Here is a 27,728-nt window from a genome sequence, read left to right as displayed (position 1 = left end):
AGTCTCTGTCCTTCTATTTGCTCTCTCTCTCTCTCTCTCTCTCTCTCTCTCTCTCTCTCTCTCTCTCTCTCTCTCTCTCTCTCTCTCTCTCTCTCTCTCTCTCTCTCTCTCTCTCTCTCTCTCTCTCTCTCTCTCTCTCTCTCTCTCTCACAGGGCAGACAGATACACAAGCACACACAGCTCTTTATAGCCCCATCTCTCACGTGTGATGTCCTGAGGTTTTGTCTTCTTTTCCTTCGCTCTGAAGAGGAGACTGGAATGTACGACACTCACACCAAGGATACAAACAACAACTGCAACAAGTCCCTTCTCAATGACCAAAAGGTAAGTGCATCCCACAAAGACAAAGAGGAGAAAAACAAAGACAAACTTAGCACAGTGCGAAGTTTGACCTGGATCAGCGTGAAGCATGTGCCGAGTGGGCCAGTGGTTTTCAGAGGTAGAAACAGAACCCTGATAGCACATAAATGCTGTCCATCATTTACAAGAAACTAGTTGATCATCTGACTTAACTTTGCCCTGAGTAAAATCCTGTTTTTGGAAATGGTGCATCTGCGTTCAGGCTGCCATGACTATTACTACACATTACTATATGCAAAGGCCGCTGCTGAAATTTCCAACCATGCCTGCATCTGTGTTGCAGGAGAGACTGATTCAGGCCATTAGGAGGATTAAACATGAGATCGACGAATGCAAGGAAGCCGCGCGGGACTCCTACGCGGAGGCCGTGGACGTGGAGGTGAAGGCAGGGTCTCACAAGCGGTGCAGCGGCAGTTTGGACACATGCATGCAAATGGAAAGCGTGTGTTTCTTTAGCTCTACAACATGACATGTTCTGATGCTATATTTGCAACCCGGTGGTAACTAGAACAGTTGCTATGGTGCTGCATATCTGAGAGGTGTGTGCAAATCCCTTAAATCGAAAGGTAATACAGCAGGAATTTCAACTAGCAAAATATATTGGCAAGAAAGTATGTAAGTGATATCTGGGAATAGAAACGTTTTATTGAATTTTATTGCGTCGGAGTGACTTTTCAGTTGAGACTTGACCTCCTTCCCTTTACTAATGAAAGAGCCTTGCCCACGAGCAGACATTCATGTACATCCCCTCAGGGCCAGTTTGACGAGATGGAGCGGGAGATCCGAGCAGAATTCCAGAACCTCCACCGATTCCTGGAGGAGGAGGAGGAGAGGGACGTGGAGCGGCTGATGAAGGAGAAGAACAGACGCGTGAAGCTGCTGCAGGACAGGGAGGCGAAGATCTCCACGCAGGCTCGAGACTTGGAGAGGGCCATCGAGACACTCAACTCCAAGCTGAAGGAAGAAGACAGCCCCAAACTGCTAAAGGTTCCCGGCTGATTCCTTTAGCTTTCAGCCTTCCAGGGAATATAGACCTGAGTTGAAGTGCTTCTCAAAGATTTTGTTGTCCATCTACATTTGTCTACAAACACTAGTTACTCGAACAAACGCATGCTATCACACCAACTGACTCTACCCTGAGTCAGATGTTGATATTAGGAAGCAACTCAGCATTATGCTAATGGATAGCCCTCTAAAGTGTGCGGGTGGGGGTGGGGGGTTGGAGCGTGCCCACAGAACATGCTAGATGCTATCTGATACTGTTTACCACACGGTTCACTGTTGAGCTGCTTACACAGTCACATGACTGCATGGGTGGGAGTGGAATCTGAGGCGCTCATGTGAGAGCTTGTGAACTGTGACATCATTTCTTCAATTCTTTTTTTTTCTTTATTCTTTTAGGAAATCAAAGATCTGCTGAAAAGGTAAGTCAGACTTTATTGTTCTATAACCTCCTTCATGTCATCTGTTCTCTTTCTCTCATGTCTGTTTTTCTGCAGACACTCTTCAATGTGGACACCAAATTACTGCAGTCTTTTATGTGAAGCACTTTGAGTTGCCGCCATGCATGAAAAGTGCTGTTAAATCAACTGTTGCCTCTCTCAGACATGAACTGTGCCTCTTTTTCTGCGCCTCTGTCTCTGTGTCTATCAGATGCGAGGTGAACTTCTTTCGTCCGGCTCCGGTAGACAGTGAGTTTTGCTCAGGCCAGTTTGTGGGGCCGATCCAGTACAGGATCTGGAAGCACATGAGGACATCGCTCTACCCAGGTACAGCCCCTCTCTTCCCTTTAACTGCCTCCGTCAAACCACATGCAGCATGTTCAAGACTGCCCTCCATGCCCACCTGCGCAATAATATTTTCACCTCTGTTCATGTGGACACCGTGCCAAGGGTCATGCCAGGCCACAGAGGCAGTACATTTACACCATTTAGCTGATGCTTTTATCCAAAGCAACTTACAGTTATGACTGAGTACAACTTGAGCAACTGAGGGTTAAGGGTCTTGCTCAGGGGCCCAACAGTGGCAACTTGGCAGTAGTGGGACTTGAACAAGGAACCTTCTGATTACAAGTTAACCACTGAGCTGCCACTGCCCCAGGTAGTCAAGTACCTCAACAAGTCTAGTACCTCAACCACTGAGCTACCACTGCCCCAGGTAGTCTAGTACCTCAACCACTGAGCTACCACTGCCCCAGGTAGTCTAGTACCTCAACCACTGAGCTACCACTGCCCCAGGTAGTCTAGTACCTCAACCACTGAGCTACCACTGCCCCAGGTAGTACAGGCAGTACTAAGCAGTTGCCACTACCCTTCAGGTTCTAAGAGTGCCTCTGTCATGTGACATTGGCAGCAGTTCAGTGAGATGTGATGACTGGTTTCTCAATACTTACCTCTTTGGTAGCTACAGTACAGCAGGACACAATTAACCACACTTGCCCACAATTCTCCGGCAGAAGCTTCAGTCTGCTTCTGATTCAACCTTATGATACATTTCCTCTCGCACGCAGACATATCCATGGTGACCTTCGACCCCGAGACAGCTCACCCTCTGCTCCGCCTGTCGGCCGGCAACACGGCGGTCCGCTTCGAGGAAGAGACGCCGTTGGACGGGACGTCGAGCAGCCCGAAGCGCTTCCACTACTACTACACCGTGCTGGGCCGGCAGGCCTTCACACACGGCCGCCACTACTGGGAGGTGGACGTGCAGAGCAAGACGGCGTGGCGGGTGGGCGTGGCGCGGGACGATATACCCCGCGGCGCCATGGACACGTCCACGGAGGTGGACGGGCTGTGGACACTGACGCTGCGGGACGGGCGCGTGCGGGCGTGCACGTACCCGGAGGCCACCGCGGTGCGCTGCGCCGCCCCACCCACCCGCTTGGGCGTCTTCCTGGACTGTGACAGAGAGGAGGTGTGCTTCTACGACGCCTCCACCATGGCACCGCTCTTCTGCTACGCCATGGGCACTGTGCCCGTGCCCGTCTGCCCGTTCTTCAACCCGTGCGACGCGGATGGTGGCAGGAACCGCGCCCCGCTCTCCATCTTCCGGCCGGCGCTCTGAGGACTCCGCCGGGCATGCCAGATACGCACGCCAACTGGGAATTCAGACCCAGGTGCCTGGATTTGGCGGTCAAACTTGGAGTGTAAGAGTGAAACCTGGAGCGAAGAGTGAAGCTGTGCTGACAAATGCTTAATTTCCATTCAACTAATGTGTATATAACAGTGAAATTTTGTTGTTGCTGTTGACTTTCAAATACTTGTATCAGATTCTTTGTGAATATAAATGGCTTTCTAAGTATTCACTCTCAGAGTGCCTGGTTGGCTAGACAGAGAAACACAGTGGGGAGAGGAAAGGTAGAGAGGTATAGAGAGAGAGAGAAAGTGTGTGAAGAAATAAATGATAGATGGATGGTGGATGGGTGTTATACTGTTTCACTTTAGCCTGTCTATAAATACTACAGTCACACCTGCTGAAATCAGCTACTGTCATTATTATCTGAACAATGTGAGTGTGTGTGTGTGTGTGTGTGTGTGTGTGTGTGTAGAAATGCCTTGCTCTGTAATTTGAGACAGGGTCCTTTTCACAGGGTCCTTTAAAGTGTATTCTCTCAACAAAGGAGCCTAAAGTGAAACGTGCATTTATTATTATCTTCAGACATGAAGCGAAACATCAAACGTTTTCACAAAAGGCCTGTTTGTGTGTGTGTGTGTGAACAAGAAAACCCACAGAGGTGGACAAGCAGTACCTACACCAGGAAGGGTGGAGCTCTTTGAGGGACACAAGATGGCGGCTGGTTGGTAGTTTGTTACCCTGAAAACTACAGCTTTACCTTGAGTTTACACAACACAAACACGCTCGCCGAGTCGCCCCAGACATGACTGAGCAATGTTTGGAACATGCTGACCACTGGACGTTTGCTCTCGTACACCACAAACTTGTACTTTCGTTCACACACACTTGGTCACGCCTGGACACATACGTGTCCTGCGCCCCAGGAAAGTGGGGCGCACTCGTCCTTTTCTCTGGAGCGTCTCTGACTGGTGTCGCAGAGTGGAGGGGTGAATGGGGTTTTAGTCACGGCAAAATAGCCAACTGCCCTTGGGTCTTTACACAGAGGACCGTTTCCCACTAACGAGCCCTAATGGAGTCGTTTGAGTTACAAAGTAAGAGCGCGAGCACTTTAACGAGTGCATTATCTCTCACCTTAGAGAGCTGTACTTGTACGCTGAGCTGTAAGAGCAGAGTACAGTAAAAAGGCAGATTATTATCTAAAACACGGCAATGGAATCTTCGTCTGGATTTAATCTTCGTATTCAAAAAACCTCTTTCAGGACGTGATCATTTTCTGATACTTTCTGGCCCGTGTTTGCTCCTGATAATTAAGTTCAAGGCCGTTTAGGTGCTTCCTTGGTGAGAATAATTAGTTTGAAATTCCAGCTAAAAATTTAATTTAGTTTAAAAAAGAAAATAAAAAAGTTAAAGATTAACAGTTTTTTCTCTCCTGATGTAGTAGTTAGTTTCCAAGACCAATGAGATTTGGTTGTGAGTGTGTGTGTATGTGTGCATGTGAGGTGTGTACATATTTGTGTATGTTTGTATGCATACGTGTGTGTATTTGTGAGTGTGTGTGTGTGGCCAATATTCGGACAAGAACAGCCATCAGGACAAAGTCTCCATAAAGAATGACACAGGCAGAGTTCAACACCTATCACTTATGCAGAGTGTATTCTTATAGTAATCACAGAGTTCATACATACATGCACACCCACCTACACGAGCCTACAGCGCCAATATTGAATACACATCTTAAAATGTCAGTAGTACATACGTGATACACACATACTGCACACGGTACAAACAGGAGTGGAGGAGAGTCAATGCATCTTAGTGGCGTACACAAGATATTTAACAAAACAGCATGTGTCTCACACAGGAGGTGCATGTTCCACTAGCAGTGTCCATAGGTTCAACGGAGTCCATGGTGTATTTCAGCTACGCTTCAGCAAATACAGTTCGTTTCTATGATATTTGTGAAGATATCGCATTACATCTCAAACAACGCTGCTTCACTGGTGTGTCGCTGTGTTCCATCCAGGGTCCAAAATGAACGTTTTGACCTATTTCCATTGGAAGGTAAATTGAATCTATTTTATTGGCTAAAATTGTTTTTTTATTTACCAACCATAAAACTGCATTGTGTGTTATTTCATTAAAAGTCATTACCTGATGTTTTTTTTAGTAGTACAAGTTTGTCATTTTAGCCTTACAATCAGAGTCGCAACTTTCATTATCAGATAGTTCCCCAATAGTTCCCCAATGGCCAATCACAGACCATTTCTGTAGTATGTGGCTACTTTTTTCTGTAATTCATGACCGTTCCATGGGTTCTGTCGGGGTGAAAGTCATATAATTCTTACACATTGATTTAAGCCAAGTGTTCCAAAAGAAGCAAAGCTACTGGCCACCAAATTTTTCTTATTCCAGCAAAGTATGTTTTTACCCCATTTGGCATATGGCCGGTGTTAATTTTGGACGCTGGTTACAGGGAAGTGTTTGACTGAGACAATGAGTTTGTTAGTTAGCAAAGATCAGCGCAAGTGAAATGATCCCACTGCATCTACAGCACAATCAGAACTTAAAACTGTGGACTAGGGCCTTGTAGTCAGCCCAGACAGGGCCCCAGACTGTCCGAGGGCCAGAACCCAAGAGCTGAAGCTCAGAAAGCTGAGGTCCCTCCCACACACTCCGCACTCCCGCTCAAGCTACCGAGGTTCCTAGCAAGCAAAAGCGTGAGCCAAGCGAACAGTGGAATTTGCGTCTTTGGGTCGGTTCTTGTAAGGGGGCACACACGGCTGAGCTGTCGAACCGAAACATTGCTTGTCATGTTTGTTTACGTGGATTGAGATATTGTAGTGATTGTCTTAGAGTAACAGATTGTGTGCAGACCTAAATTTGATTTTAGAGATCGCACAGTCTCACACATATCAGGGCATCTTCAGAGTACAGAATCCAAAGCTAATTCTATATGTATCAAAACAGGTATTAGATCAGACAACTACAGCAATATTCAAAGGTAGCCAATTCTAGGCTAAATTATTATGCAGTGAAATCTACATGATTTTTTAACTCTGTCTAGTTTCATTTTTAACCTGATAGAAAAAGATCAAATCTTAATATTCGCTCAAACCCCACATCCAAGACCAACCTGGTGCCTTAATTTCAGATATATTTGCACTGGCCTCCTGCTCACTGGGTCCGCACATTTACAATGCTTTTACTCCAGTTCTCCCTTGCAGCTGCGAGTCTGTAACAGAGCTGTCAATCCGTCATGCTCACTGGAATATTACCACCATGCACAGATTGCCCTGGTTGATTTTTGTGCAGGGTTTCATCACATTTCTCCTCTGTTCTATTGAAAATGTGCTCAGGGTTTAATGTAACACTCTACTTTAGTGTCATCCAAACATTTTTAATAGTTAGGGATTGCTCCCGGAGTCCTCACAGGCCCTGCGGTGCCGTGCTAGGTCTAACCCCATTCCCCTGACCTTCTGGGTGGGGTACGTGCGGCACCTGCAGACAGTACCAGCATGTGTTCATCTGGGCGCCTTACTGCTACAAAAAAGCAACACCTTGCAGCTTTAATAGCCTGACCTATAGTAAACTCAAAGGAAGAGGTTTTCGGATGTTTTCGTAGTCCAGACCCCCGATAAAGGCTTTTCCTCACACCTACTGGAGGCCCCAACGCACATAAACATGTCCAAGCCTTCAGGGATCAACCCCCTTGTATAATCGCTCTTTCATTACCTTGGAAATTAGGCACGGGGCAACGGCACGGACACTCAGTGCACCTAGAACGATGCATTCTGTATCAGGGTTGATTTGCACACGTTAACATCAGAAAGCTTAAGAATTGGGCCAAGTAACTTTGCACCGATGTGTTTAATTGGACATCAGTATTTTTTTTAATAGAATTTCTTTTATGTGAAAAAAAGGTTACTCAAAGCATGCTGCAGGTCATGGCCATGCAAACCCTACCAAGGAAACCCCGTAAAAACACCACTACAGTCAGTAAATAAGCGACTAAGGTGTGTGTGTGTGCATAGGCTTTGCACTTAATATTGCTTAAACAGATCGACACTTTAAGAAATGACACACCAGCTGCCTGACACCTATGTCAGATAAATGTTTTCAAAGCATCAGTGACTAAAAGCTTTCTTAGCTAATAATGCTCATTCCCTCTTTAAATAGTTAAATATGTGTAGAGAATCTTATAGCAGAGCATATTTAAGGGGAAATGTCTAGCATGGGCAATAACTGACTAATATGTACATGCTATTTACATTACATGATGTGTGATACTACATCGTGAGCCCATAATTATGGCTTTGAAATTTCATGTTAAAATGCCAATATTAAAACAGCTGAAAAAGATTTAGAAAGAACAAGGCCATTCTCACAAACGGTGAGAGAGAGGGAGGGTCAGGGACGCTTACGACTGGAGATTTGTAAAACACTCAGTGGCTTGATTCTTTTTTTTTCTTTTTTTTTTGTGCTTTAATCAAAAGAACCCAAGTCTTTTCTTGTCAGTGGACTGCAGCGAGTGTCCCGCTCCTGGCTGGTAAGAGTTGGCCAGGAGGTAGAGACCATCTTCCATATATCGTAAAATCTACACGTTACCAAAGTCGGACCTGCCGCTATTTGGAAGGCATGGCGTAAACTGGCCACGCGCTGTCTGCGTGAACGGGTCGCTTCTCGTACTGCTGGCGCGATCGCGAAAGGCCAGTGGAGTTCAGATTGTACACGAGGCACCAAGAGTCTTGGTGAACCGAAATCCCACTTTACTTTTTTGATAATCGATTAATGTCCATAGAAAGACGTTTTTAGAGGCCTGAATTAGCAACGGCTCCCTGTCCGGGTATCCATATTGAGTTGGATATAAAAAGTAACGCTAATCCATCGGTTTTAATCTAGAAGCATCTCTGGGACAGGAAGGCCCTCTCAGAATATGCCCCATGATTCAGCGATTTAGCAAACTAGTTTAACATTCAATTTTGAACCAGTAAGAACAGGCACCCACATTCAGTTACAATTAGAGCCACGCCAGTACGATAAAAAAAAAAAAGGAAAAAGAAACAATTCTGACAATACCGAACGTCCTTAACATGGGAGAGGGGTTTAGGGGAATACTTAAAAAACGAGGTTGGACTACTGAAACCACAGAAATACGTATCATTTCAGTTACCTTGTTGTTGAATGTCCAGTGTTGTAAGATTATTGATGCATTCCTGTCTGGGGAGAAAACTGAGTAAAAGCGTCTCTCTTGTAATCTGCTCTGGAAATGCTCGAGCAGAAATTCTCTTTTAAAACGTTATCTGGAGTGATCCGAATGCAGTAGGTCACAGAAAGGTCCAGATAAGGTGAAGGTAGTACGTATTCGGTTATCATTTAACATTTGTACGTGTCCATATCCGATTACACATAGTTCCACACAGAAGCTCTGTAAATCTTTTAAACTTTTTAAAACGTTAACACTACACTGTCAACTGTTTTTTTTTTTGTTTGTTTGTTTTTTCTTTTGTTGATGTTTAACAATTATATGTTAGGCTAACAATGTGCTCTTTTTAAAACACGTTTAGACAACATATGGTTACGGATCTGATATCTCCATCTTGTATGAGTAATACACTTGGAGGGGTGGGATAATGTTTTTTTTTTTTAGTATAAGTTGGTATATGTGTTTTCTATCAGCCACTCCAGTATCTGTTCTCTACCCAAGTCTCTAAATAAGAAAAAGGCTAATCTAGTTAGTTCATACTGTTCATATTTGCATGCAGTGACACTGTATTTAGGTATGATAGGAATGTTACATTTGTACATGTCATTTGCATATCAGACCACACCTTCCATTTACTCTATTGCTGTAATGCCTATAATGGTACATCCTCAGCTAACAGGAAACAGTCCCACAACCTTGGCTAGCATAAAGGTCCTGTCAATGTTAGGAGGAAACGTTCTTAAATTCACGTTAATGGATTTTAACATTTTCTTTTTAAAATAATGTTTAATGGGGGTAGATTGGAGTTGGCATAAGAAAGCTTTTGAAGCATTCAAGCTTCTTTGAAATAATATTATTCAGTAAATTAAGTCAATATTTAAGACCATTTACTGTTTACTAAGATGTAATCTGGACATTGCATAAAACACTTTCTTCAAGGTTTGGAAAAGTATGAATGTTTCACACTGACTGTTACCAAGGAGGTTGGACCGTTAAAAATGTATAGACAAGCTGAGAAGGCAGTCCATTCCACAAAGATCTGTCACCTCAGAAGGTCAGACATAGAGTAAAATATGGTTTCTGATATTTCACAACTTTTACCTCGTATTATATGTAAGGCTTTTTGTTGAGAATTATATGAAGGAATAACAATAGTTTACTAACTTGAACTAAATGTATTTCTATTTAACTGAGCAAACAGTTGTTTCTCAACAACAAAACTTAAGGACTTTCCCTAAAGTCCATTATTCATGCATTGATGGCATAGTGTTATTTCGACAGAGATGGCATCGTCATTGGTTAATCAATTACTGAATGAACTACAAAATGGGTTTCAAATTGATACAAATATTTAGGAACAAATATTTAGAAAACAATATTATAAGTCAATAGGAATGTCTGCCAGAACTAGACTCACTAAATATGGACCATTAAAGCACAGCACTGAAGTACACAGGAGACGTTTGTCACGCTGCTCCGCTGCTGGTAGCTTCATTTAAACGGCAGCGGCGTAACATGAGGCTTGTGTTTATGTTTCAATCATGTTTGTCTCATGTTAATTGTGTTGGTTATTTCTGTGTCTGCCTCGCTGGCCACGACACCTTTGTCATGTTATGTCCTTATACTGTGCCTATTTAAGCCTTTTCTGTTCACACGACCGTTGCTGATCATTAATGTTGCACTTCTTTTGTTCTCGTTAGTGCACGTTTATGTTCGTTTTGATTTTCATTTACTTTGTTATTTTTATCCGCACATTCTTTACCCAGGACACCTTTTTTGTCATGTGAGTGTTTCTTTAGAATGTTTCATTATTTATGAGAATAAAGGTTGAGATTATGTTACTGGGGACATTCTACTAATTTACTGCATATGGTCTATGAACACTAATAAAACGGAACCTGTCAATGTTCTCAGAACATTCAAAGATAAAGAAAATTGTCAGTGTGAATGAGGTGGAGGTAAAGTACTGAACAATGTTCTAGTGACTAAAGAAAAAAATGTTTGTTTTAACATTCAGGGGCTGTACCAATGCATCATTCCTACAACCAATTTACTAATTTACCAATAACATCCTAAGAACGATAAGAAAACCATATAAAAGTCAATATAGAAACCTCTTCAGAATATCCTAAGAAAACATTCCTAGAACGTTTATGATCTGAGAACATTCTTCTATCCTAAGAAAATTATTCTGGGAATGTTAAGAAAACTGAACAATGTCATGTTCTTTCACGTTTCACCAAAATGGAACGTGATGGAAACGTTCTAAGAATGTACTTTTGGTAAGCTGGGACTCTATGTTTGACTTTTGTTATAGGATAGTGATAGAAAGTGATTATATAGCAATAAATCAGGTGTATTTACAGATGGTTATTATCACTGTGTTTTAGTTATGTGTTAAGAGTATTTTAAGAGATTAAAGAAGCCCTCCTTGGTAATAAATCGATAAGATCTTGTTTGTTATTAAAATCGATATTTCGATTGTCAGCCTGGGTAAGGACATTGGGAGGGAGCAGAAATTAGGCAGTGGTCTGGACCTCAGGTGGTGGAGGCTTCTTCCTTGCCTGCACCAGAGGCTCCATCGCTGGGCAAGGCCGAGGTCACTTTGGCCTCTGGAGTGGGACCCCCGCTGGAGATGACCTCAGGAGCCTTTCCTGAGCTTTTCTCAGTGTCTGGGGTTTTAGGAGCAGCCGAAGCTGGTGCTTCGGGGCCTTTCAGATCCAGTCCCAGAGAAGAGCCTACATCTGCCTTGGGCTCAAGGGTACCATTGGTGGTTGGCTTTGGATCAGTGGTTGGTGAGACTGGTTGCTTGAGATCAGAGGAGGGTGAGAGAGCTGGTTTAGGGTCTGGAGATGGAGAAAGAGCAGGCTTGGGATCAGGGGTTGGAATAGTGGCTGCTGGTGTGGACTGTGGTGGCACACTCACAGCAGGTGTGGGGCCAGAGGTAGCTGGTTTGGCTGATGTAAGGTCAGGTGTTGGAGAGACTGCTGGCTTTGGGTCGGTAGCTGGTGTCACAGCTTTTGGGGGTTCCGGGCTTGAAGGGGGTTTGACTTCAGGAGCAGGTGTTGGTTTGACCTCTAGGACTGGTTTGACTTCAGGAGTTGGGCTGATGGCTTGTTTGGGTTCTACAGATGGACTCAAGCTTGCTTTCATTTCAGAAGCAGGTGAGACAGCCATTTTTGGTTCGTGGTTTAATGTTACAGCGTGTTTGGGTTCAGTTGAGGGTTCTGGTTTTGGAACTGGTGCCGTTTTTTCAGCTGCTGGTTTTGCCGGTTCTGACGTTATAGTAACGGTGGGTTTGGGCTCGGGGACTTGACTGGCAATGGGTTTGGCACCAGAGGAGCTCAGGAAATCAGCCTCTGTGATGGGCACTGATGGTGCCTCGGTGTCACTGTCCAGTGGGAGACCAGCTGTGGTGAAGCCCACTCCTGAGTCGCTGGTCTCCAAATTCTTATCATGGATACTTGTATCTTTAGCAGACACCTCCAAGCCCTGGGCATAAAACACATAAAACTCGTTAAATTATTTTATTTCGAAGACCATAGCGGACATTGGCATGCATCTGATGATTATTGCATGCTCTGAGGATTTAGTGTTAGGTCCTCGTAGCTCCCACCTTAATGCTAACTTCAGTGCTTTGGGATTTCTCTGTGATGTCTTCTTTCTGTGAGAGGACCGGGGCCTCCTCATTTTGATGGGATAAGGCATCCTGGACCACCTGGAAACAGACCCAGGGCCTTAATCACTAAAGACCCTGAAACTGAAAGAGCTTCTTACCGGCCCCAGATGAAGTTTAATGGTCAGAGACCATTAGAGTGGTGTGCTTGTCCTAAAAAAATCAACACCAGTTAGACAGCAGTAGTGGCTGCGATCGGGCTGAACCATTTTATCTGGAAGCTGGCGATACTGCGATCGGGAAAATTGATTGATGCATTTACAGTCCCTGTAAATCCACACATGGGAAGTTGTAGGGGGACAAAATGGCCATCGTCTTGCCATTTTAATGATATGATCTGAAAGGGTAATTTTCTCCTCAGTGCAGCAGGTACTATTACTGATGCTATTACTGAATGGGTAAGCCCTATTATTTGGTCAGACACTAGCCTGTATAATTAAACAGAGCTGAAAGGTTTGATTTGTGTGTCTCACATGCATTAGAGGAAATTCGATGTGAGGTTGCCTTGACGATCGGTTTTCTGGCATGTGCTATGCTTCAAGCTGGCTTTAAACTCCCAGTTACATTCACATTTCCATTTATGGCATTTAGCAGACACTCTTATCCAGAGCGACTTACAAAAGTGCTGTCATTTACTCATAGAATACAGAGTAGGTTAGTAGAGTCAGTACAGTAGGTTAGAGTCCAATATACCAGTGATCTAGAATACTGTAGAAATACAGGGATCACCGCTGATGCCTAGAAGTACAAAATACACAAAGTCTCTTAAACAATAAGTGTAATAAACAATGAGTACTAGAGTTTGTTAGACAACATCAGTGTAATAAACAATACCCTACAATAAGTACTAGTTTAGTCAGTCAACATAGGAGCAGTTAGAGTCTCACTCAGGTTTCCGACGGTTCTGTCAGCACGGCTTACAGGCGCTCAGAGTGTTAATGGCGCTTTTGTCCGCAAAGCACTGGTGTGGCTATAGTTTTTGTTTATTCCGGCAAGCAGGCGCACACTTGATTTGCAGATACGATTGGATGCCTGAGTCTTAAAGCATGCTGGGGGATATAGTTTCATCACCTGTCTGAAGGTGCCCCCCTCGTCCTTCCCCGCGTTCTGGGCGATCTTCTCGATGGCGCGCGCCTTCTCAGCTCTTTGCCGCACTTTCACCAAGCACGACAGCAGGCAGACGAGCAACAGCACCACTACCAGGGCCGTCAGGGAAATGACCGCCACGTAGACGTCCGGCAGCCGGTACGCTAACGGGAGAGGAAGGTTTTCCGTAATTAACAATGGGATTCCCGTTAGCTTCCTACTTCCCAGCTAATCTTTCTCAAGTCTTCTCTTATTTCTTGGACTAACTCTGCTTAAGGGAAGGCAAGGCATGTTTGTTTAGCACTTTTCGTACACAATGGCAGTTCTGAGTGTTGTGCAGCAACATCGTAGATTAAAATGGTATGACAAAGCTTATTACACTATGAGACCCAACACCTCAGGAAGATGTTCTTGCCAAATTAAAGAGAAACGTTAGATTAAACAATTGATATAAATAGTAAATGTAATAATAAAAGTAAGTACAATTTCTTTAAATAACGGAAAAAATAATGGAATAATACAATTAATTAAAAGTGGAAAAATGTGGAAATTATAAAAGCCCAATTGTAATAAATAATTTGAACCTATAAATACATAAATATTTTCAACATGGACATAGAAATGTATTCATTTGGAGTATATTTATGTTTGACTGGGAGCTGATTCCAGTTAAGCTAAATAACTAAACACATTACATCATATTGCTACATCACTGCAGAGTAAAACTAAGTACTCTCTAGTTTCAGTACCGTTCACTTCCAGGTAAAACTTGGCCACTGCGAAGCCCTGGAGATCGGTGACCTGATACACTCCTGCGTCGCTGGGTTTCACGTTCTCCAGGATACACATGGAGTCTTCCAGTAACATGCGGCCTTCCAGGTCAAGCTCAGCAGGCAGGGTCAGCGCGGCCCTGTCCATGATCGTCCAGGAGCGGCCATCAGCACCGGAGTTGGGCGAATAGATCAGTCGGACCAAGGAACTGTTTAAGTGTAGGTTCAGTTTAAAGGTTCCGCCATACGGTACGCTGACAAAGTTCTGATGCTCTGAAGTGCCGAGAAAGAAGGAATGGACAGGAAGGAAGGAAAGAGCAGAAAGCCAGCAAAGAAGAAGACAGAAGGAAACAGTCACTTAAAGTAGCCAGTATGGCCTGTGTGTATAATCTCATTATTTTCCCACTGTGAAGATGGATCTGAGGGTTTGGAACATGAAGCATGAGAAATGAACTGGAGAAACACAGCAGGAATGAAGCAAGCAGGGGGAAGGAAGAGATGCCATTAAGATTTAATTGGATGAACATTACAGGCAGAGAAAAAAAAATCTAAACACCTCTCTCTCTGTGTCTTAATTTCTGTCTCTCTCTCTCTCTCTGTTATTCAGTATCTGTCTGCCTGTATTTGTTGTTTTTCCTGTCCTTATATCGATGGTCCTTCACAGGCCCCCCCAAGGCTTCCTAAAATATCGCCTGTGCCAGCACACTTCATCCTTTCCTCCATCTCTTCCCTGCTCCATTTCTTATCTCTCTCTCTTCAAATTCATTCCTACCCTTCATTTGCCTGAGCTGTAAACATTTATATTCGATTTTTAACCATCACTCCTTCTGTCTCTCTCGCTCCCTCATTCCTTTCTCACTCCCTGTCTCTCACTCTCTCACTCCCTGTCTCTCACTCCCTCTGTCTCTCACGCCCTGTCTCTCCCTCCCTCTGTCTCTCTCTGCCTTTATTTCTAAAAAGAAGGAGGGACATGCCTAAATATCCGACTTTGAACAGAAAGATTACACTGTTACATGATTGTAACCGACGTGAGAGGGGCTGTTTACAGGCTGAGGATTAACCCAGCACCCAAAATCCTATTCATTAAAAGACTGGAAAAAAATCAAATCGTGCCAGGCCAGCTGCATTAACCGTTTTTGTTCTGAACCATTTCTACGGCAGGTTCACCACACGTACCCGAGACGCCACGTCATTTCGTGCACGGAGTTCTACGATCCAGCCTAAATCAACAGGCCGCAGGACCCCTGGCCTCCCCTACCAGGTGTTCTCATTTTATGAATGAATATATTTATATTTTGCACCTTCCAAGGTGCATAAGATCACTTTACAATTAACATACACACGCACAGCTTTTACATCCAGACACACGGTGGAGAGAAGCAGCAGCCAAGTGCGCACGGCGTACGCTCAACTGGACACAGGTTCAGGGAGGGGAAAGGAGACAACAGGACAACAGGGACACACAACAGGGAAAGGCCATGGAAGTTAATGGAAGAAACATGGAAAGGCCACCCAGATAGGGACACAAACCCGAGAGCCTAGCGCTGACATGCTAACCACCCTGCCACCATGCAGCCTGGTTTCTAGTGATAGAAGGAACATTTCTCCCAATTCTGTACAGGGTAACCAGTGGCAACCGGAACCTCAGAATGAACAGAGCTCCAAAAGCATACGTTTCACTGGCAGATGCCCGTGACTGGCATGAAGGTCTGGATTTACTCGAGGACGAAAATGCTTTACAGATCTCAGGGTGCGGGACCACACCACAGTCGCAAGGTGAGGCTTTACCGGAGTGGAGGACCTTCGCTCCTCCTCCTCCTCACCTTTCACGTTGAGGCAAATCTTCTTGCTCACTTTCCCGTCGCTGTCGGTGATGGTGTAGCTGCCCTCGTCGGCCCCGGTAACGGCATGCAGGACGAGCCGTTGCTCGGTGATGACTAGCCGGTTCTCGTACCCCGGCTGCGGGTTCCGGAAGCTGTCCAGAAGCTCCATCGCCGGCTCAGACGTCCGATTGGCCTCGATGCCACCGTGGCGGAAGCCCACGCCCACTGGGGCGGAGACTCCGAGCAGCGAGAGGTGGAAGTCTCCGCCGTACTTCACGCTGTCCTCGATGGTGCAGTCTGGGGCAGAGAGACGAAGGGAGAAAGGAAAGAAGACAGGAAGAGGAAGAGAAAAAGATAGATGAGGAGAGAATGAGAGAGAGACGGGCAGAAAAAGAAGAGAAGACGCCAGAGGTGGCCTGACAGAGCAGTAATTACTATACAATGCCATATCATTACAACCCCATGCAATTAACTACATGCACCCAGTAATAAAGAGACTTAATCAGAAGACCGGGCTGTATTTTTGCTAACTGCATGTGTTTCTGCATACTGTATTTGTGTGTATGGATCACTAGAACGCAGGATAAAGTGTCGTTTGATTTCCCAGCCTGCTGCTGCACTTTTACGCGTCTAGCCCCACGTCCCGTTAAATCAACACCTCTGACGATGAGCTTCAGACGCATGATGTCCTGAGGGTTCTGGGCGGGCTTGATGACGTAGACTCCCTCGTCGCTCTCGCCCACGTTCTCCAGAATCAGATGAGTCAAAGCCTGGTTCAGCTTGACCCGAGGGTTCACCACCGAGCCCGCTGACATCAGTGTCAGCTCGCGGCCCGCCGGCCCGACCGCTGGCTTGAACGTCACCTCAGCGCCGCCACCGGGCAGGAGGATGTGGAAGTGCTCGCCGAGGAAGGCGGTCTCCTCGTTTTCTGAGAAAGGGACCAGGAAGAAAAAGACCATCGTCTTACGTAGAGGGCTGGACCGGTTTTACTCAAAATAAGCGACTTCATCGGAAATGTGGGTTCGTTTAATGCATGGTCACATAATCCTACCATTTAGAGTCCCAGAGGAAGCTAAAGAGGAGGGAGGAAAGTACAGTGAGTTATGGCGTAGGCTGCTACACACAAATGCATTTTAAGAAGCAATTAACATCGTGTACAACTTTCCAACAAAAATTCATATTTGTTTTCAGAATAATGAATATTTATGCAGGCTATAGCCATACCAAGCATTGTAATTGTGTAAAAGGAACTCTGCTATCAAAGTTGAGTGTAATAAACAGTGTTTATGTTTTAAGGACGTATTTGATCCTTACCCAAGCATAGCAGCATGCTGAAAGCCACGGCTCTGAGGGCGTCCATGTTGGCTCTGAAGACAGATGGCCCAAGCTTAATATCATCACAGTGGCACATAGAAAGCAGCTGTGTATATGCCCAATGAGTCCCGCACGTCAGACACAGGAGGCACACGTGAAGGCGGGGTAGGAATGAACTGCGCTTTAATCGAGTTACGTCGTCCCGACTCGGTTCCTCTTAGTGACCTTTTGCGTCGGACGAGGGATGCGGCCTCTGAAAGTCAATGCCTCTCATTTCGCGGAACTGCTAAGAGGAATTACGGGTCGCCTATAGGGCAGTGTTGGAGAACGCTCCTTAAAATCCCATTACAGTGTGTTTGTGATTATGTTAAGGCAGGCCTGGCTGCTTTACGGTGCTGCCATCGATTCCACCGCCCCTGTAGGGCACACAAATTAAAGAGCAATAGGTTTCAGTTTCAGGGCTTTCTAGTAATGGTTTGGCTTGGTGTCAGCCTGAGACTGCAGCGCGGGACGGTGCAGTGCACGTGTTACACACACAAGTGATTTACTGAATTGCTGCACGAACAGAATCATTTCATTGGAATGCTCCTCTGACATTCCACTGAATTTCCTTTATCCTAAGACTGGAAGATGTCTCTACTACCTGACTACATACAGACTTTACTAATTCTGGAGGAAACTGAGGATATTTGTAACTGCAGAAACGTATAGTATATACGTCACACAGAACTCATAGCATATACCTCACACAGAACTCTTATAGCGTACACCTCACACAGAGCTGCTGTAACAGACGCCTCAGACAGAACTCTTATAGCGTATACCTCACACAGAACTATTATAGCGTACACCTCAGACAGAACTCTTATAGCGTACACCTCACACAGAACTCTTATAGCGTATACCTCACACAGAGCTGCTGTAACAGATGCCTCACACAGAACTCTTATAGTGTATACCTCACACAGAACTCTTATAGCGTACACCTCACACAGAACTCTTATAGCGTATACCTCACACAGAGCTGCTGTAACAGACGCCTCACACAGAACTCTTATAGTGTCTACCTCACACAGAACTCTTATAGCGTACACCTCAAACAGAACCCTTATAGCGTACACCTCACACAGAACTCTTATAGTGTATACCTCACACAGAACTCTTATAGCATACACCTCACACAGAGCTGCTGTAACAGATGCCTCAGACAGAACTTATAGTGTATACCTCACACAGAACTCTTATAGCATACACCTCACACAGAGCTGCTGTAACAGACGCCTCAGACAGAACTCTTATAGCGTACACCTCACACAGAACTCTTATAGCGTACACCTCACACAGAGCTGCTGTAACAGACCGCCTCAGACAGAACTCTTATAGCGTACACCTCACACAGAACTCTTATAGCGTATACCTCACACAGAGCTGCTGTAACAGATGCCTCAGACAGAACTCTTATAGCATACACCTCACACAGAGCTGCTGTAACAGACGCCTCAGACAGAACTCTTATAGCGAATACCTCACACAGAACTCTTATAGCGTACACCTCACACAGAACTCTTATAGCGTACACCTCACACAGAGCTGCTGTAACAGACCGCCTCAGACAGAACTCTTATAGCGTACACCTCACACAGAACTCTTATAGCGTATACCTCACACAGAGCTGCTGTAACAGATGCCTCAGACAGAACTCTTATAGCGTATACCTCACACAGAACTGCTGTAACAGACACCTCACACAGAACTCTTAGTGTATACCTCACACAGAACTCTTATAGCGTACACCTCACACAGAGCTGCTGTAACAGACGCCTTAGACAGAACTCTTATAGCGTATACCTCACACAGAGCTGCTGTAACAGACGCCTCAGACAGAACTCTTATAGCGTACACCTCAGACAGAACTCTTATAGCGTATACCTCACACAGAGCTGCTGTAACAGATGCCTCAGACAGAACTCTTATAGCGTATACCTCACACAGAGCTGCTGTAACAGACGCCTCAAACAGAACCCTTATAGCGTACACCTCACACAGAACTCTTATAGTGTATACCTCATACAGAACTCTTATAGCGTACACCTCACACAGAGCTGCTGTAACAGACGCCTCACACAGAACTCTTATAGCGTACACCTCACACAGAACTTATAGTGTATACCTCACACAGAACTCTTATAGCGTACAACTCACACAGAGCTGCTGTAACAGACGCCTCACACAGAACTCTTATAGCGTATACCTCACACAGAACTCTTACAGCGTATACCTCACACAGAGCTGTTGTAGCAGACACATCAGTGAGAGCGTAGATGGAGCTCGTCCTCATACTTATTAGCAGAATTAGCAGACGCACGTGTCATTATCACATCAAAATTTAAAGAGAACAAAGAAGGAATCAGAGAGGAATGGAAGAGTGTAAAGATGCAAGCATATTCAATTCATAATGAACTCTTCTGTAGCTTCAGGCACAGAAATGACTACTACTGCTACGACAGAACATTATGACTGAAGACATTTTTCACTTCCCCCTGAAAAGAACTGCCAGTAAACAAAAGATCTTTACCTATTGATAAATGTTACTATTGGGTTCTGATATGAAAACAAATTTGCTACTTCTGTGACAACCTTTTTACATTTAGAAAGGTAAAGAATTTGCCTAGTTTTTTAAAAACATTGGGAGGGCTCAATAGAAGCGTAGCTATTGCACAGCTTTTCAGCACGTGACCACCAGGCAAGCAGACGACTGTAACCCGTAGCGCTGAGTCACCAGTCACAAGGACTATGGCAGATGCTGCCATTACCGGTCAGGACAGGTGGACTGGCAATAGCAGGATGAGACAGAACTGTAATCCTTCTGAAACCCAGGGCATTGTGGGGTAGGAGAGGAAACAGAACCAGAGATGTGGAGTATGAAGAGGCAGGGTGGAGGAAAGCCTGCACTACTATAGATTGTGAACAGGAGTGTTGCCTGCCTATAACTACATTCCAGTTCATCACTGATGAGTACATTTGTAGTACAGGATGTATAAGGTAGACCCAGACAAGATGGAGGCAGGTTGGAGACAGGGTGGTCTAGGTGGAGCTTAAGAAGGCCTTCTGTTCTCCTCAACAGCTTCTGCCTTCTCCATCCCCTGAGTTGCAGGGGATTATCTTAAAAAAAAATACCTCTTACCTTTTAAACTAGGCTTGTTATTCATTTATATTATTGTTGGCTATTAATCTTAAGGCATAAAATTCAGTCACTACTGAGATAATATTGATTCAGTACATTAAAACCAGTATTAAAGGTGTGAGGAGTAAGACTGGAGCTGCTGTCGGATCTTTGGGGTGTACAGGGTTAACGTTGTTCAGTTCCATTTTTAGGGCCTGCATCATCGTCCTGCAGCGTCTCTCACCGTGAAGAAAAAGCCCCACTGCTCTGAGAACCCTGCCTCTGAGAACCCTGCCTCCTTTGGCATGAGGACATGAAGCTTTCTAGGATAATCAGCCTCTTCCTCAGCCAGGGGAACAAACATTTGTGGGAGAGCGCAGCTACGCGCCGTCCCAGATTATGGTTCTCAGTGGCAGAGTCTATCATTTTAGAGACACTCTTCGAGGCCTGTGATACTGGCTGTGTCATCACCGCGTATGTTTGACGTCGGTTCTGCGATCATGGCCCTGCCCGTAGCGATCCGTCTTCCTAGGCACACCCTCATTTCAACAGGCAGAACAACGAACAAAGCAGGATCTCATGCAGAGAGGATAACGGGAAAGAAAACAGGGATGATATTACATTCCACCCTCTTACCCTAAGGAACGCTGATGTCTGAGAGACGGGTTTGCAATTTTCTGTCAGAAATTTTGCCTAAAATATCTGCTCTGCCCTCACTGGCATTTTATCTGGATATTAGGTTCCGAGATTCATGCCTGTGCTGTCAAACCCCATTGAAAAATCAGTCCAAGATTCTGGTGAACTGTGGTGCGAGCTGTCTATGAGAGAGTTATGGAGCTCGGATCGCTGAGCCGGAAAAAAATAATAATATAAGGTCAACGTATTTGTTATTCTTTGTCTGTCGTTTGGAAAATGATGGCTCTTGGGCTCTCTGTAGCTGGTGGGTGAGATAAGTATTGTTTCAGGGGTAGAGTGTCCTTAGAAAACCACAGATGGAACCACAGAAGAGTTCACTGCAAAGACACTGCAATATTTCCTGATTTTGTTTTCACCATGACTCACTGTTGACCTGGAGGAGAACCAGTTTGCCAGTGACGTGTGTGTGTATGTGTGTATGTGTGTGTGTGTGTGTATATATATATATATATATATATATATATATATATATATATATATATATATATATATATATATATATATACACACACACACACACACACACACACCTATACAGCAGAAAAATGTGCTACAATTTCCCTGTGTATGTTTAAATCACATTTGCCACTTGCCATGGGACTCCACATAGTCATTTTCTTTCTGCCTGTGATTTTGGCTACAGCAGCTGAAAAGTTGCAAAGGGGACGCCTGAATAAAGTGTTGGCCAGAACTGCATACGGCAGCAGTACTGGGTGCGAGGGGAGACCCACTCTCTTCATCACAGACTCACACCCCAGTGCTACGTCCATACTGAGCATCATCGCACACCACACAAGACTGAACTAAATCAGACGTGTATCCACCGGACCCTTCTAAATCTACAGCATATTCTGCAAGGTATATCAATACAGTTCTGTTTTTGGCCTCAGTATATAAAATCCACTAGTTTTCTTCGTACTCAGACATGCGAAGAATAGCTCAGACGTGTCATCACTCTCTGTCTGTGTTGGCCCTGGGGACATCGTGTCTGTGAGTTCCCTGTCCCTTCGGTCTAAACCTACCATTTCTTTACCAGGTCAGAGCACACACATACACCTCCATCTCTGCCCTGCTACCTCTCCTCACCTTTCATGCCTCCATGAAACGCTTTTCCTCGATCCTTTACGTAATTCTGAAACATCCCATAATATTGTAAAGGGACGGTTACGCCCTCCCTCCAAAGCGCGCACACACACGCACGCACACTGTTCATGCCTCTTCATTCCCCATCACACGTCTGTAAAACATTAAAGTGCTTCGAGACATGAATGAGGCAAGACAGAAAGAGCAGTTGGCCATTTTGTCAGCCCACAAGCCAAATGCCACATAGTTGCTGCATTATCCCGTAAGGCAGCTCTTTGGGGGTTGCAACAGAAGCACAGGGAGCATCAACGATAGGAGTGCAAGTCCATTTCTAAGGATATTTGCTGTGGATTTCTTTATTCGAGGCGTGTTGAGCAGGTGACTCCAGAGAAACAGCGGTGCATAGTAGACTTAACACTAGTGCGTCTGCGGTTCAGTCCGCACGCTATAATAACGCACTTCCAGAGCTTGTACTCTTTCTCTGACTTCACCTTAAATTCGCATCTTAGTTAGACTGTGAAATTGGAGCGAAATGGCACGTGCGGTGGCCCGACACTAATCCCTCATGCTGTCCGCGTGCGTCCTACCACACGAGCAAGGCCTATTGCTATGCGGAGGCGGGTAGGATGTAGGATCTTTGACTCCAGTAATGCAGCAGACATGACTCCTTTCCCGTTAGAACGAGAGCAAATCCTCCCCGTCACAGAAATATTTGCCATCCCTACATATTTCTCGCAGTGACACAATGCGAGACATCGCCTACACATGTTCGTGGATGGGGCGCGATTAAAACGATCAACGCGCGCCAATGAACGCGCAGTTTATCGCCGGTCGGACGCAAGGCGCGTGCATAGAAACGTTAAAATAAAATAATTTAAAAAAATGTAAATCTCGTGGACAAAACCTTTGATCCAACATGCTACCAACTGTGCGTAATAATCTCCAAGCATTTATATGCATACTGTATATGCAGACTACTTACAATACCAACATCGTGTGTAGACTCATCGTTAGTCTTTTTTTTGGCCGGATTCACGACGTTGTACTACATAGTATTATTACTTCTGCACGCTGACTAAGCAATTTTAATGCTGTGCATAATTTAGCGTATGCCACAGCCGGTGCGCACTTCTCGTGCTCAGAATGGCAAATTCTGAATAGGCGAAAACATTTGCTAAAGACAAAAATATTCAGCGCGCTCTATCGCTTTCTAACCGAAGCCGACACGCTATCATTTTCAATCTACTCGTTTTGGAAAATGACCAGACAACGCGAAAACTGCAGAATTTAACCCCTGCTCTCCTGCACGCGTTATCCTGTTCAAGACGGCTTGGGGATGCAATTCGCAAAACGAGCAGCTTCTCTTACCTTCTGTTACCGCGCCCGCGACCAGGACCTCCGCGTTACGAATGAAGTGTGGCTGTGCGAGGCGGATCGGGTGTCCCGCGATTTCTCTCGACCGAGACGTTTCTTTCCCCTCCCTTCAACCTCGCCTCCCGAGTAGACCACTCGAGGACTGAGGTTGCACATTTGGAAGGCGTTCAGGATACGTCGGCATCTCGGAGATGCTCGAGTGAGGTCGGTAAATCCCGGACCCTCAAGCCTTTGCGATCTGCATCACGTCACTCTTAAAACCAGGTTAGCATATTGCTGAACAGAATAATGAAAACCAATCCAGTACAGATATATCTCAACACCGAATTAGATCACAGGGTAAGGTACTATTTAATCGATTCTTGACCACGGCAGTTAATTTAATTTGCTACGACTGATGGAGTTCACCGGGACATTTCATCAATATGTCCCTGCATTTTCTGCCAAGCGAGACCAAGAGCGGCTCACCCAGGCTCTTCCTTTAAATATGGTTAAGGAATCAAATCCCACGCAAATCCCAACACTAAGGAAAGGGAAGCAAAGTCTCCTTTGGTAAACCTTTATTGTGTGGTAGCTTAAAAATCACAGACACACGTGAAGGACTGACGAGCTCTTCGGCAGTCTGTAGCAGCTTTGAGTTAAAACCCCCCCCAAAAAAAACATGATCTGCAAGGGGAAAACGTTTTGGCTCACGGTCCTAATAGTACCAGGTCTGGTTCGCAGCAGGACTATTTTTTGCGGCCTCCAGAGGAAGGTTTGGGCGTGGCGGCGGAAGACGCCGGGAGAGCGTGGGTGTGCGTGTCCGCTCTCTGCTGCAGGATGCCGGTGAGAAGAAACTCCGCGCTGACCACGGGCACGCGCACGCTGAGCGCGCTCTCACACAGGGCTCGGTCTTCTTCACACGACACCACCACCGTCCCAACCTTGGAGACAGACAGAGGAGCCCGTTTGGCATGTTTGAAACGTGTCTGTGTACACGAATGTAATTAAAGTGCTATTGCACCCAACGCTACTTTTGCTAGTCATGAAAGAGAATGGATAGGCGGTGATTAGAAATTGCCTTCACTAGGTACAAAGTCAGGCAGATTAGCAACCTTACAGCCTTTGCATCAATAAGCGTTCAGGGAAAATGTAAACCTGTAGACTGAGATGTTATCTGACAGACTACTGCAGGGAGACTGGGAGTCGAGAAAGAGCTGTCAGTGTGGACAGATAAATGCTGAAAGCCAAAAGAGGTGCGATAGCTCCAGGTATGGGTGTGTGTGTGTGTGTGTGTGTGTGTGATAGAGAGAGAGACACCTTGGGTGTAGAAGGCATCTTGGGAAGGTAGCGTGCTCCACAGCAGGTGATGATCTCCTTCATCTGTGGCAGTTCTGGTTTCACAGATGGCGTCACGTGGATCTCGTAACCCTGCAGAGGACAGATGACCACCATTGCGTTAGTGAGGGCCACACTTTGCAAGGATTTCACATGAGATGCCTGTTTTCCAGAACAGATAGTAAGACATTAATATCCACCAGTGCCCAGTGCTTCACTGCCACATATTTCAGAACTCAGACGTCTCCGACTACCAGCTCTTAGCCCGGCCAGGAACCAACAAGCTTTACCGCGTACATGTAGCGTAGTTACAGAGTAACGCAGACAAACACTGCTAGAAGGAATGTGATGGGTATTCGACTGAGTTACGGCGATTCTGGCCCGGCAACGCAACGGATTCCCACCGCCTGTAACTGGAGCGTCAGGAAGTACCTGGAGTAAGGGTTTCTCCTGGGCCGCTCTGAGCGCTTCCTGCAGACTGAAGTTAAATTTCTTCTCCTGCTCCTTATCTTTCACCAGGTACTCATTAGGCGAGACGAAGCTCCCCGTTGTACCGCTCTGCGCAGAGACGGGGGGGTGGGGGGGGGGTTGAAGGACGAAGATGGGATGTCTGGATTCAGTGTGTGTGTGTGTGTGTGTGTGTGTGTGTGTTTTCCATGTGTATTCCTACTGCTGACCTACCCAAGAGAAGACCCTTACCTTGGCCAGCCAATCAGGGGTGACGATAGGCACGCCCCTGGCTACAGCGCACAGGAACTTGACTGTGCGGCGGACCTTATCGGTCACCAGGTGGGTCATATCAGCCACGCCTTTGGCCAGGCCTCCACCCAACTGCTGCACCACCTGCTCCCCATCCTCGTCCACCACCCCTGTAAAGAGGATCTGAGACATAGAAGAGAACGACCATGAGCGAGTGTACGTGGGAGTCTGTGAGAAGGAGAGGGCTGGGACTGACGTGTGTTTTCATCTACCTTGTGCGTCTGAGCGGCTACGGAGCGGCGGGGGGTCTTTGGGGTTGGCTGAGCGGCTCCCGCGGTTCCTGTGGTGGGAGCAGCGGCTCTCTTCCGCCCCCTGCTGCAGGCTGGGCTCATAACACTTGCTTCAGTGCCGGATATGTCCCCAGACTCTTCTTTCACGTGGTGGGCCCCATAAGTCGCCCCAACTTTGGCATCACCCACCGGAGTATGTTGCACACCTCTCCCTCTCCCCCTTCCCCTCCCCCTCCCCCTCCCAGCAGCCACTGAACGTGGACCTTCCTCTTCTGCTAACTCACTCTTCATCCCTCTCCCTCCTCTGCCTCTGCTCTGAGTGGCCGATACGTTGCTAGATCTCTCCGAGCTCCTGGAGGTGGACCGAGACAGAGTACCAGCAGCAGAGTCCCGCAGTGTGTCCTCCATGCCACTAGAGGACACTGTGGCGGCTCTTCTCTTGCCCAGTGGCTTACCGTTATCAGCCTCCACTTTAGTCGTCTTCCTCCCCTTGCCTCGGGTTTGCTCTGCGTCGACGGATGTAAAATGCTCCGAGTGGGAGGAGTTGGAGCGAGTCCTTTTAGCCAAGATTCCTTCGCTGTGGTCCGGAGGCATCGAGCTCTCCGGACCAGCAGGGGGCACTACAGATTTCCTTGTTTGGCATCTGCCTCGTCTGGGCTTCACGTCGCCTTTTTCTTGTTCTTCCTCTGGGGTTTTCCTCTTCACACCTTCCCTTTCTTGGTTCCCTGTCTCTCCTTGCTCCGTTGCCCTCTCCAGTGATGTTCCCTGAGCATCCCCTCTGCATGGAACGCCCTCGCCCAATTCCTGATGACCCTCTTTCTCGAGCTCTCTCGCTTTCCTTCCCAGCAGGGTTTTTCGTTGCCTTTGAGATCGTCTCTTTTGCATCTCTGCTTCTTCTTCCTCCTTGTCTTCTCTCTTTTTGTTCTCCTTTTGGTGCCTTTCCAGTTCTTCTTCTTCTGTTTCCATTCTCTTCTCTCTTAACTCTAGTTCTAATTGTTCTTCTCTCTTCCTTCTCCCTCTTGCTACTCTGGCATTTGATTCTTGTTGTCTTTTTTCTTTTTCAGGTTTTTGCTCAAGTTCTTCTCTTTCCTTCTTCTCTTTTCCCCTCATTTTTCTCTCTGTTCTTTCTCTCTCTGATTGAACCTTTTCTTCCTGTTCTTTTTTCTCTTTTTCAAGTTTGTCTTCTCTCTCCCTCTCTTCTCTCTCTTTCCTCTCCTTTTCCAACCTCTCCTCCTCTTCTCTCTCCTTTTCTATCCTCTCCCTCTCTTCTCTCTCTTTCTGCTCCTTTTCCAACCTCTCCTCCTCTTCTCTCTCCTTGTCCAGTCTCTCCCTCTCTTCTCTTGCCTTTCTTTCCTTCTCTATTCCCTCTCTTTCCTCCTCTTCCCTTCTCCTCCGTTCTCCTTCTTCCTTTTCTTTCTCCTCTCCCTCATGCCTCTCCTTCAGTTCTCGCTCAGTCCTCCCTCTCTCCTCCTGGTCCTTGTGCTCCGCTCTCTCTCTTAACCCCTCCTCTCGCTCCTCCTGGGCCGCCCTCTCCTCCTGCTCCTGGCCGTCTTCCTCGTCTTTGGATTTCAGTCCGGCGCTCCTTCCCCTTCCGTCCCTCCTCCTGTCCACCTTTGCACTGTTCTCCCCCTCTTCCTCCTCCTGCGTTCTTCCTCTCTTCCTCTCCGAGGCTCCTCCCGCAGACATGGCATCGGGCCCAATAGGCTGCGTGGGCTCCGACTCCACCCTCCACCCCCTACGAGATCTCCTGCTAGATCTGGGCTCTTCCTCCTGTACCTCCTCATCCTCGCCCACGGGTT

The 27,728-nt window shown here is 46.1% G+C and overlaps 3 protein-coding genes across 5 annotated transcripts in view; 1 reads left to right on the top strand and 2 right to left on the bottom strand.

Annotated features, from left to right (window-relative positions):
* Positions 1 to 135: 135 nt before the first annotated feature.
* On the top strand, positions 136 to 3,838 carry si:ch73-54f23.4 (zinc-binding protein A33). 2 transcript variants are annotated; one of them, XM_035530720.2, is made up of 6 exons: positions 136 to 324; positions 644 to 739; positions 1,114 to 1,347; positions 1,762 to 1,784; positions 2,014 to 2,129; positions 2,870 to 3,838. In XM_035530720.2, the coding sequence occupies exons 1-6, from the start codon at positions 259 to 261 to the stop codon at positions 3,421 to 3,423; spliced, it is 1,089 nt and encodes a 362-aa protein (XP_035386613.2). In that variant the 5' UTR covers positions 136 to 258; the 3' UTR covers positions 3,424 to 3,838. The 2 variants fall into 2 exon arrangements, with proteins under 2 accessions (XP_035386613.2, XP_081552833.1); XM_081696707.1 differs by lacking the exons at positions 136 to 324; positions 644 to 739 and adding an exon at positions 749 to 926.
* A 1,231-nt stretch (positions 3,839 to 5,069) lies between these two features.
* si:dkeyp-77h1.4 (uncharacterized) lies at positions 5,070 to 23,938 on the bottom strand. The gene is made up of 9 exons (XM_026995734.3): positions 23,618 to 23,938; positions 17,308 to 17,360; positions 17,045 to 17,065; positions 16,652 to 16,921; positions 15,994 to 16,290; positions 14,150 to 14,443; positions 13,386 to 13,564; positions 12,255 to 12,356; positions 5,070 to 12,130 (listed from the first exon to the last, which is right to left on the bottom strand). The coding sequence occupies exons 2-9, from the start codon at positions 17,351 to 17,353 to the stop codon at positions 11,177 to 11,179; spliced, it is 2,163 nt and encodes a 720-aa protein (XP_026851535.3). The 5' UTR covers positions 17,354 to 17,360; positions 23,618 to 23,938; the 3' UTR covers positions 5,070 to 11,176.
* Positions 23,939 to 24,166: 228 nt separating this feature from the next.
* Positions 24,167 to 27,728, bottom strand: part of mdc1 (mediator of DNA damage checkpoint 1) — a 9,084-nt gene continuing 5,522 nt past the window's right edge. For both annotated transcript variants that reach the window (XM_081696692.1, XM_081696693.1), the window contains 5 exons: positions 25,912 to 27,728; positions 25,640 to 25,822; positions 25,373 to 25,498; positions 24,923 to 25,033; positions 24,167 to 24,546 (listed from right to left, as the gene is read on the bottom strand). The exon at positions 25,912 to 27,728 is cut by the window's right edge and continues 564 nt beyond it. In XM_081696692.1, coding sequence (XP_081552818.1) covers positions 24,352 to 24,546; positions 24,923 to 25,033; positions 25,373 to 25,498; positions 25,640 to 25,822; positions 25,912 to 27,728 — 2,432 coding nt within the window. In that variant the 3' untranslated portion in view covers positions 24,167 to 24,351. The remainder of the gene's footprint in view (positions 24,547 to 24,922; positions 25,034 to 25,372; positions 25,499 to 25,639; positions 25,823 to 25,911) is intronic.

The sequence above is a fragment of the Electrophorus electricus genome, chromosome 14, assembly GCF_041902795.1.
Source record: "Electrophorus electricus isolate QZ-2024a chromosome 14, ASM4190279v1, whole genome shotgun sequence".
NCBI lineage: Eukaryota > Metazoa > Chordata > Actinopteri > Gymnotiformes > Gymnotidae > Electrophorus > Electrophorus electricus.
Note: the sequence above shows the minus strand (reverse complement) of the source record. Positions and strands in the feature narration are given on the sequence as shown.

Bases quoted from the DNA above. Each gene is read 5' to 3' on its own strand.
- si:ch73-54f23.4 (XM_035530720.2), top strand. From the start codon at position 259: ATGTACGACACTCACACCAAGGATACAAACAACAACTGCAACAAGTCC. The intron at 1,785-2,013 runs GTAAGTCAGACT...TGTGTCTATCAG, and splicing joins ATCAAAGATCTGCTGAAAAG to ATGCGAGGTGAACTTCTTTC. The intron at 2,130-2,869 runs GTACAGCCCCTC...TCTCGCACGCAG, and splicing joins GAGGACATCGCTCTACCCAG to ACATATCCATGGTGACCTTC.
- si:dkeyp-77h1.4 (XM_026995734.3), bottom strand. From the start codon at position 17,353: ATGGACGCCCTCAGAGCCGTGGCTTTCAGCATGCTGCTATGCTTGG. The intron at 16,922-17,044 runs GTAGGATTATGT...TCCCTTTCTCAG, and splicing joins TTCCTCTGGGACTCTAAATG to AAAACGAGGAGACCGCCTTC. The intron at 13,565-14,149 runs GTACTGAAACTA...CTCTCCCGTTAG, and splicing joins GTTTTACCTGGAAGTGAACG to CGTACCGGCTGCCGGACGTC.